Here is a 10,543-nt window from a genome sequence, read left to right as displayed (position 1 = left end):
ATCTTCTTTTCAGTCATCTTCTTCAGTCAATGCATTGAGAATACTGAATTAAAGATCAAATAGAAGCCAAGCAGTAGCAAGGTTTAGTTGCCTTCTAATTAGAGTTTGACTATGAAATTGACACAAATAAACGAATCCACTGTCCTGGTTTTGAGTCTCTTGTGGAACCCAGAAAATTATGTTCTTAAGCTAACCCATTCCTGTACCTGTAAACTTATTTTACATGGAAACTTTGGTTAGATCACTTTTAATTAGATCACTTTAGTTAAGCGCCTATGATTGCGGAGCTCTGGGTGGGTCCTAATCTTCTCACTGGAGTCCTATATAAATGGAGGAGTGATAAACAGAGCTGCCATTTTATCCTGCCATGTGGGAGATGACTCCAGGATCACGCACAGCCATAGAAAGACAGAAACTCTGAGAGGCTGAAAGAGAGGCTGGAGGCTGGAATCATGGAGCAGCAAGAGCTGAAGCAACAAGGTATGGAAGAGAGAGGAGAGAGATGAGCCATATGCCTAACTGTCCACTGAGCTCAGGGAGAACGTGAGCCTGAAGGAGAAGGCAGTGCTGGCCTCCTCTTTGCCTTGCCATATGGCAGGAGTCCAGGATTGCTAGCAGCCGATCTTTGATGAAATTATATCTCTGATGATGCCTTGATTCAGACATTTTCACAGCTTCAGCATGAGAAATAAATTCCCATTATAAAAGCCAACCCATTTCTGATATTTTGCATTGCCACAATCCACTAAGAGAAAACTATGAAAAGAATGTGAATAGAGGAGTGGATGTGCCTCAAGCGATTGGGCTCCTGTCTACCATACAGGAGGTTCCAGGTTTCGATTCCCAGGGCCTCCTGATGAAGGCAAGCAGGCCCAAGCAGGAGTGCTGGCCCACGTGAAGAACTGGCACAGCAAGATGACACAACAAAAAGAGACACAGAGGATAGACAATAAGAAATGCTGCAGACCAGGGAGCTGAGGTAGTACAAGAGATTGAGTGCCTCTCTCGCAATCTGGAAGGTCCCAGGATCGGTTCCTCACACTGCCAAAAGAGAAGACCAGCAGACACAGAAGAACACACACAGAATGGACACAGAGAGGAGAAAGCACAAACAATGAGGCAGGGATAAATAATAAATAAATCTTTTTAAAAAAAGAATTAAATATCTGCAATAGCAATTATAGCTGCAAATTTTTTAACTTGCGTTCATTGAAATAGGGTATTTGTTTGAAATAGAAGCAATTTGTTTCAAGAAATGACTAACAATCTTTTCCACAGTATGTTTTTAGATGCTGAGGGTATCATTAAGACTGACAAACAATCATCTATATCTTGCCCTGGTTCTATGCTACATACTGCCATCTTTCCCCCTGAGCTGATGAACAACAAATGTATGTGACAAGCCCCCATATACCATGTTCCTTGCTTATGTGAATAAAATTACATGTACTATAGTCTTCCTTCACCTTCAAATTACAGGAAATAAGGAGTGTCCAGTATTGAAATAAGCGTAACTCTGAGCATTACAGAAAGATATAGGTAGAAGACTAGTTCGGAGACCTTAATATTTATGAAGCATACAGAGACACTTTAGGGATATTACTTTCAGTCACAGAACTTTATTTCTAAATCAATACTAACTACTCAGAGATTAAAGTTCATAAAACAAAAGAATATAAATAGCTATGGTTGTCTGTGTGCTGCTAATTCTAGAGGCCAAAGAGGAATTCTAACAAATGCCAAATAAATGATGTCCATGAACTAGGGACAAGTTAGAGTCTTTTTGTTGTTGTCACTGATGTTTGGGTTTCTTGGAGGACCCTACCTATGACTTTCCCATTTCATGTCCCTCTGATTTTAATTATCAGGCATTCCTCTTCCTAAAGGAAACTGACTAGTAATAAATACTTCAGTATGGTATATTATTCTAATCTCTCTCAATATCATATCAGAAAACCTCAGTAACTATAAGAATGAAATCCTTAACTTCTAAGTGAGGTACAATGCAAACTTGAGGATTTTCATCTTTTGTTCACTACCGTAACTTCAAGGTTGGAATAGTACCTGTCAGTGGTGACTCAATGGTTTACTGAACAATAAATACTTTAAACTTCACCTCTACTTATTACTCTCCCATCTCAGAAGCTTATGACCTTGATCAAGCTCCAGTGGTTACTAGTTTGGTGACTAATTCAAACAGGGCTAGTAGGAGAGCTAACTCAAAAGGCTTACAACAAAAGCACACAGGCATCCTAAAATTATTATCTGGACCAAGATAAGTAACCTATACAAACTCTAGATCACAGCCTACCCCTGGAAAAAGCAAATTCATGTTAAAGAAAGAGAAAGCAAGAGATTAGCATCCATAACATACTGCATGCTACTCCTTTTGAAGCTATTCTGAGCTAGCACATAGGGAAAAAAACTTTATTTTCCAGCTTGTTTCACTTTTCCTTGATCATCTACTTTCTTAATGGCTGCTTGGATAGCCTCTTGGTTACCCAGGAACTGATGAGGTCCAACAGCTTGCAGGTTTTCATCCAGTTCCAGGAGAATGGGGACACCAGTAGGAAGGGTTAGGTTGATAATGTCTTCATCTGATATACCTGTTAATGAGAAGAGGAAGAGACAAGGTGTTTATATATATATATATATCCAGAAGTAAGTTCTTGTCAGTTATTTATCTGTACATATACTTAGTCCAATACTGTCTCTGGAACCATGCCAGATACTGGGAGGGATTCTACCTACAGTTATTTGAAGGAAGGAACTTCCTGGAAGTTTAAAAAAGCCTAGACAGAGATTCTCATCATCAAATGTTAAATCTTAGATAATATCTTTTGGGGTAACCTGTTCCTGCCTTTTTCCTATCCAAATATTAAAGAAATGAAAATCATTCTCTCCATGCCCACATTTGTGTTACTGGTTTTCCACAGGAATCATTTAATCTTAAAAGATCTGAAAATGAACCTATTTAGTCTTCATCCTTTGTCCCCAGGCCAGGGTAATTTTCACTAATACTAGGGATTTTCACTAATCTCTGAATCTAGCTCAATTGATTTGAATGCAGTTGGTTTCCAATAATAAGTGAGCAAGTGAGCTTGGACTTCCCCAGACTAGATCCAGTTAAGCAGTGCTTCTTTAGATGCTTAGGAAGCACTATCAAGGGGACTTGGGGAAGTTCACAATGGCATGCCTTATAAGCAGGTTCATTCTCCCATTGTCCCTTACCTTCTTCTCTTAGCAGATGTTAAGTGTAATGGGTGTGTCACCTTCTATTCTTTTTCTGCAATATAGCTGAATTATAGTTAATTCAACTTTGGCCAGAAGAGTTGAAGTTATATTAAGAGTAGTAGTGGCGGTGGTAGTTAATAGTATTGTTATTATGACAATTAACAAAAGACAGCTAACACGTAATGAGTATATACTACATGTCAAGTACTCTTCTAAGCATTAAAAAATATATATATATATATTTCCTCTCCCCCGCCCCCGCCCGTGGCTTTTTGAGTGCTGTCTGCCCTCTGTGTCCATTCACTGTGCATTCTTCTGTGTATGTATTTATTTTTATTTAATCTCCTCCCCGCCTGCAGCTTGCTTGCTGTCTGCTCTGTGTCCATTTGTTGCACGCTCTTCTGCATTTTTGCTGGTCCCCCTTTTTGTTGCGTCACCTTGCTGAGTTGGCTCTCCGCGGTGCTTGCAGGCTGGGCAGCACTCCGTGGCACCCAGGCTGCTGGCTTTCTGCAGCATGTGGACAAGCCTGCCTTCACAAGGAGGCCCTGGGACACAAACCCAGGGCCTCCCATATGGTAGACGGGAGCCCAATTGATTAAGCCACAGCTGCTTCCATAGCATTTTATATATTAACTCATTTAAGTATCACTGTAATCCTATGAGGATATGAGCTATCTTATCTATAAGTTCTGGCACAGAGAAGTAAACAACTCAAAATCACAAATAGAAGCTAGCAGAGTCTGCATGCAAACCAGGTGTCTGTACTTCCTATATACTGTACTGCCTCTCAAGTATCTCTCAGTTCAAAAACAGGCAAAGACAAGTGTTCTGGTTTGGAACTGTATGCAAATCATGCTTTCAAGCTAATCCATTCCTTTGATGAAGTCACTTCAGTTAAGGCAAGGCCCAAGGTGGATCTTAATATTCTTACAGAAGTCTTTTATAAGAGAATGGAATTCACACAAAGGGAGAAAGCCATGGAACCTAGAAGCTGGAAGCAACAAAGCCCAGAAGAGAAGGGAGAGACTGAGACCAGCAGATACCACCATGTGCCTTGCCATGGCCAGCAGCCAGTCTTCGGGAAGAAAGCATCACCTTGATGATGACTTGATTTGGACATTTCTCTCAGCCTCAAAACTGTAAGTGAATAAATTCCCATTGTAAGCCAATTCATTTCATGGTATCTGCTTTCAGCAAACCCAGCAAACTGAAACAAGGAATAAGGAAAGAGATGGAGATGAGCAAATTAAAATGCAACTGAAAGTATACAAATTACCTACTTTAAAAACACATCTAATACATAGACCTCTAAATTCTAACCATATGCTTCCATTCTATATAAATAGAAAGGACCTGGGTTTGGCACCTCAGCAAGTTCTAAGGACAGTCAAAGGGTTCATTCCTCTTCACCTGAGGGGTGATATTGGCAGAATAAGTTATTAGTTTTCAATGCACTTTAATTGGGCACTGGTCATGCTGATGAGCATCAACCAAGGGCACAGCATTGAATTCCTACCACTGGGGTGATTCTTCATTAGAATTTCATGATTAGGCCAGAAGAGCTACTTAAGAACTATTATTTACAACTATACATACCCAAACAGCTATGAAACAATGGAAAGAATTCTAACTTGGAAGTCAGTGTTTCTTCCAAGTTCATTGCCCCATCTACTCTCCTGCTACCACCCTCCCCCAAATATACTAGCTATATAATTTTATGCAAATAACCCCTTTGGGCCTCCATTTTTCCTATCTAGTTAAAGAAAGAAACACACATTCTTCCACCACCGTTACACAGGGTTAGGAATGAACTTAAGAGTACAAGAACAAGCATAGCATTAGTGTTTTTCTTTCCCTATTAGGGATTCCTTTCAAGGCAGAAGACATAAAGGGTAGGCTACAAAGGCACTACTTTGCCCAGTCAAGGTCCCAAACCCACAATGCAACCCTACAATTCCACTTGAACAGCATCACCAACCGTTTAGAAAAAAGATTCCTATCAAAATCTTACTGCTCATTGACAATGTGCCTAATCACCCAAAAGCTCTAATGTAGATGTACAACAAGATCAGTGTTATTGTCATGCCTGCTAACAAAACACCCATTCTGTAGCCCATGGATCAAGGAGTCATGTTAACTTCTAAGTATTACTTAAGAAATACATTGTTTAAGGCTATAGCTGCCACAGATAGTAATTCCTCTGATGGAGCTTGGCAAAGTCATTTGAAAATCTTCTGGAAGGATTCACCATTCTAGATGCCATTAAGCACATATGATTCAAAATATCAACATCAACAGGAATTTGGAATAAGTTGATTTCAACCCTCATGGATGACCTGAAGGGTTCAAGACTTCAGTGGAGGAAGAAATTGCAGATGTGGTGGAAATAGCAAGAGAACTAGAATTAAAAGTGGAGCCTAATGAGAACCAGCAAGATGGTGGCAGAGTAAGGAACTCCTAGAGTCAGCTCCTGCTACAGAGCAGTTAGCAAACACCCAGAGCTCTCTGGAGCTAACAGAAGCACATGTTTGGGGGTTCCAAGAGACCAGAAGAGCACCCTTCAACATCCTTGAAGGAGTGGAAGGAGGAGACTGCCCATCTGCAGAGAAGACTCGTATGTAGAGTGCTCCATGCCCTGGAGGTGGGTGCCCATCCTCCACTGGCGGCACAAGCCAACTCAGGAGTTATTCCGTGGCTGGAATTGAAAGTTCCACTTCCCAAAAATGGGGGAGGAAGAGACGGTTGGGCATGAATTTCAGCTACTGATGAATAAATCCAGTGGGCTACAGTATAAACCTGAGAACAGGTAAAGTTTGAGCCTGTCCAAGTCAGAAAGAGGCTGGGAGTCGCCATCTTAACTCCATACCTGGCACGAGGGGAAGAGGGGTAGACTGATAATCACAGTGCTGGTGGGGACCAGCTTCTTTCCATCCAGATCATATTGCAACTCTAGCCTAGGCCCTAGTGCCACCTCCAGCCAGGAGGAAGCTATGGGGACCTGCACCAGGCTCTCCGGGAAATTACCGGCCAAGCCACGGAGGCCGGTGATTGTTTTACTCTGGCGGCTCCAGCTGGCCTAGGAACTATTCTGTGGCTGGAATTGGAAGCTCCAATTCCCAGAAACAGGGGAGGAGGAGACAGTTGGCTGACGATTTTGGCTACTGGTTGTGGGCTTGGTTGGCTTAGAGATAACCCTGGGAACATCTGAGATGCGAGCCGGCCCAGGTCAGAAAGAGGCCCGTGGCAGCCATTTTTACTTTGCTCCCAGCCTGAGGGGAAGCCAGGCTGACTGAAACTCTTAGTGATGGCAGGAACTAGTTTCTTTCACACAGATCAGCCTGCAGCCCTAGCCTAGGTTTCAGCCCTGTCTCTGGCAGGGAGGAGCCTGCATCAGCCTATACAGGTAACTGCAGCTAACTTTGGCTGACATAGACTGAAAATCAGAAGTCTACCAGAGCAACTGTGGTCATCTTGGACCCGCACTGCATAGATTGCTATCCACACCTGCAGCTCCATCCCCACCCTGGGCAGGGAAGAAAGGGATGTGAAGCTTTACAGTCTAGGCCTGCACTTGGATTATTCCACACAGCTGTGATTCTGTCTCTACCCCTGGCAAAGGAGAAAGTTGGAAGAAGCTTCAGTGGTCCCTGGAGCAATGAGGGCAGCTTTAGCCTCCATAGCTTACAGCACCAACTACATGCTTGGCTCCTATTGCACAACCAGCAAGGGAGAAAGAATAGGAAGCCCTAAACTAAACAGAAAAACTTCACTCAGAAAAAATATGCCAGTAAGACACCAACGATGCAAAGACACCAACAAAAAATTACAAACCATACCAAGAAACAGGAAGCTATGGTCCAGTTAAAGGAACAAGATAAGCCTCCTCCAGATGACATAAAGGAGTTGAGAGAACTAATCATAGATGTTCAAACAAATCTCCTTAATAAATTCAATGAGATGGCCAAAGAGATTAAGGATATTAAGAAGACATTGGATGAGCACAGAGAAGAATTTGAAAGTACACATAGAAAAATAGCAGATCTTATGGGAATGAAAGGTGCAACAAATGAAATTAAAAAAAAAAACACTGGAATCATATAATAGCAGATTTGAGGAGGCAGAAGAAAGGATTGGTGAGCTTGAAGAAATGGTCTCTGAAAGTGAACATACAAAAGAACACATGAAGAAAAGAATGCAAAAAATTGAACAAGGTCTCAGGGGACTAAATGACAGCAAAAGGCATGCAAACATATGCCATGTGTGTCCCAGAAGGAAAAGAGAAGGGAAAAGGGGCAGAAGGAATATTTGAAGAAATAATGGTAGAAAATTTCCCAACCCTGTTAAAGGATATAGATATCTATGTCCAAGAAGCACAATGTAGTCCCATCCAAAAAATCCAAATAGACCATCTCCAAGACACATACTAATCAGAATGTCAAATGCCAAAGACAAAGAGAATTCTGATAGCAGCAACAGAAAAGCAGTGCATAACATATAAGGGATATCCAATAAGATTAAGTGCGGATTTCTCACCAGAAACCATGGAGGCAAGAAGACAGTGGTCTGATATATTTAAGATACTACAAGAGAAAAACTTCCAGCTAAGAATCTTATATCCAGCAAGACTGTCTTTCAAAAATGAGGACGAAATTAGAATATTCATAGATAAACAGAAACTGAGAGAATTTCTAAGCAAGAGACCAGATTTTCAGGAAATACTAAAGGGTGTGCTAGAGCCTGAAAAGAAAAGGTAGGAGAGAGAGGCCTGGAAGAGAGTCTAGAAATGAAGATTATATCAATAAAAGTAACTAAAAGTGTCCAAAGACTGGTGAAAATAAAATACAACAGATAAAACTCAAATAGGAATAAACTTAACCAATGATGTAGAGCACTTGTATTTAGAAAACTGCAACTCAATGTTAAAACAAATCAAAAAAGCTCTAAATAACTTGAAGAACATTCCATGCTCATGGGTTGGAAGACTAAATATCATTAAGATGTCAATTATACTCAAATTGATATACAGATTTAATGCAATCCCGGTAAAAATTCCACTAGCATTAAAGAAAAAATTGAAAACACAATCATTAAATTTATTTGGAAGGGTAAGGAGTCCTGAATAGCCAGAAACATCATAAAAAGGAAAAGTGAACCCTCATCTCCAGACTTTAAATCGTAATACCTACCTATAGTGGTAAAAACAACATGGTACTGGCCTAAAGACAGACAAAACAGACCAATGGAACCAAATTTATGGTTCAGAAACAGACCCTCACAAGTATGGTCAAGTGATTTTTGACTAACCTGTCAAACCCACACAGCTCAGGCAAAACAATCCATTCAACAAATGGTGCTGAAAGAATTGGATATCCGTAGCAGAAAGAAGGAAAGAGGACTCCTATCTCACACCTTATCCAAAAATTAACTCAAAATGGATCGAAAAACTAAAAATAAAAGCAAGAACCATAAAACTTCTAGAATAAATTATTGGAAAATATCTTCAAAACCTGGTGGTAGGTAGTAGATTCTTAAAGGAGATAAGAGGAGGACTGAGTGGACTACTGATGTTTAATGTATGTACAAGTTTTAATTAACTTTACTGTAAAAGTGTGGAAATGTATAGAGTGGATGGTAACACACAGTGAGTAACAGCTAGTTTATAAATGGGGATGTGACTGAAAATGGTAGTCTAGTTATGTAAATGCCAACTGACAGAATGCTAGAGAATAATCTAGGAACTGAATAGCACAGTAAACCAAGAGGTGGATAAGAATTGTGGTTGATGGTACAGATGAAAGAGTGTCCTTTGTTAGCGAGAGCAAATGTATATCACTACTGCAGGGTGTTGGGAATGTGAAGAAGCATGGGGAAAATACAGCTGGAATGACCTATGGACTATGGTTAGTAGTTATAATATTCTTGCATCTATGTGAAAGATGTACTGTGTTGATACTGAGGCAGTAATGAAAATGTGAGCGAAATGTACACTATGGACACGGTAATAATCAGATGATATTATTTTATCTGTAGCAAATGACACACTGTGGTGTGTTGATGGAGGGGTATTGTTTGGGAATTCTGCACATGTGCATGATTGTTTTATAAGTTTACAACTTCTGTGATAAAAAATATATTTAAAAAATAATAATAGGGTGGATTGGGGGAAAAACACTCCAAATGTAAGATAAGGGTTTTGATTAGTAAGATTTTTTACAAGATTCTTTCATAATTTGTAACAAACGTCTCATGACAATGCAAGGTGTTGGTGGAGGGTTGATGTATGGGACCCATGTATGGTGTTATGCATGTTTGCTTTGTAAGTTCACAACTTTTACTATACACTTAATTGTTTATGTATGTTCATATATAAATGATACAAAAGATAATAATAATAGGATTGGTTGGGGGAAATACTTTGTTTAGTAGTAATATTTTGACAATGCTCTTTAATCATTAGTTAAAAAGATTTAAGAACAATGCAAGTTATTGGTGGCAGGGTGAGTTATGAGAGTCCTGTATGATGTTACATATGTTTGTAAGTTCACAACTATTATTATACACCTATTGTGTATGTAAGTTTATGTATAAGTGATATACTTCAATAAATTTTTTTTAAAAGTGGAGCCTAATGATGTGACTGAATTGCTGCAATTTCATGACAACTCCTGAAAGGATGAGGAGTTACTTCTTTGAGATGAACAAAGTAACTGGTTTATTGAGATGGAATCTACTCCTGGTCAAGATGCTGTAAACACTGGTGAAATGACAAGGGATTTAGAATACTGTACAAACTTAATTGATAAAGCAGTGGCAGGGTTTGAGAGGGCTAGCTCCAATTTTAAAAGAAGATGCTACTGTGGGTAAAATGCTATCACAAATAACATCACATGCTACAGAGAAATCTCTCATGAAGGAAAGAGTCAATCGGTGTTGCACACTTCACTGTTATCTTATTTTAAGACATTGCCATAGTTACCCCAAACTTCAGCAATCATCATCCTAATCAGTCAGCTGCCATCAACATCTAGGTAAGACCCTCCACTAGCAAAAAGATTACAACTTGTTGAAGGCTCTGATGATAGCATATTTTATAGCAAAAAAAGTATTTTTTGCGTGTGTGTGTATGGTTCTTTTTTTTTTTTTATTGACTTTGTAATAATATTACATTAAAAATATATATGTGAGGTCCCATTCAACCCCACCCCCCACCCCCCCTCTCCCCCCCCCAACAACACTCGTTCCCATCATCATGACACATCCATTGGATTTGGTAAGTACATCTTTGGGCACCTCTGCACCTCATAGACAA

General features: G+C 39.9%; 1 protein-coding gene across 4 annotated transcripts in view; it reads right to left on the bottom strand.

Annotated features, from left to right (window-relative positions):
• Positions 1-1,599: 1,599 nt before the first annotated feature.
• BPGM (bisphosphoglycerate mutase) overlaps positions 1,600-10,543 on the bottom strand; it is a 40,224-nt gene continuing 31,280 nt past the window's right edge. For all 4 annotated transcript variants that reach the window (XM_058297379.2, XM_058297381.2, XM_004471522.4 and 1 more), the window contains one exon: positions 1,600-2,606. In XM_058297379.2, coding sequence (XP_058153362.1) covers positions 2,428-2,606 — 179 coding nt within the window. In that variant the 3' untranslated portion in view covers positions 1,600-2,427. The remainder of the gene's footprint in view (positions 2,607-10,543) is intronic.

Source organism: Dasypus novemcinctus, chromosome 5 (assembly GCF_030445035.2).
Source record: "Dasypus novemcinctus isolate mDasNov1 chromosome 5, mDasNov1.1.hap2, whole genome shotgun sequence".
Taxonomy (NCBI): Eukaryota; Metazoa; Chordata; class Mammalia; order Cingulata; family Dasypodidae; genus Dasypus; species Dasypus novemcinctus.
Note: the sequence above shows the minus strand (reverse complement) of the source record. Positions and strands in the feature narration are given on the sequence as shown.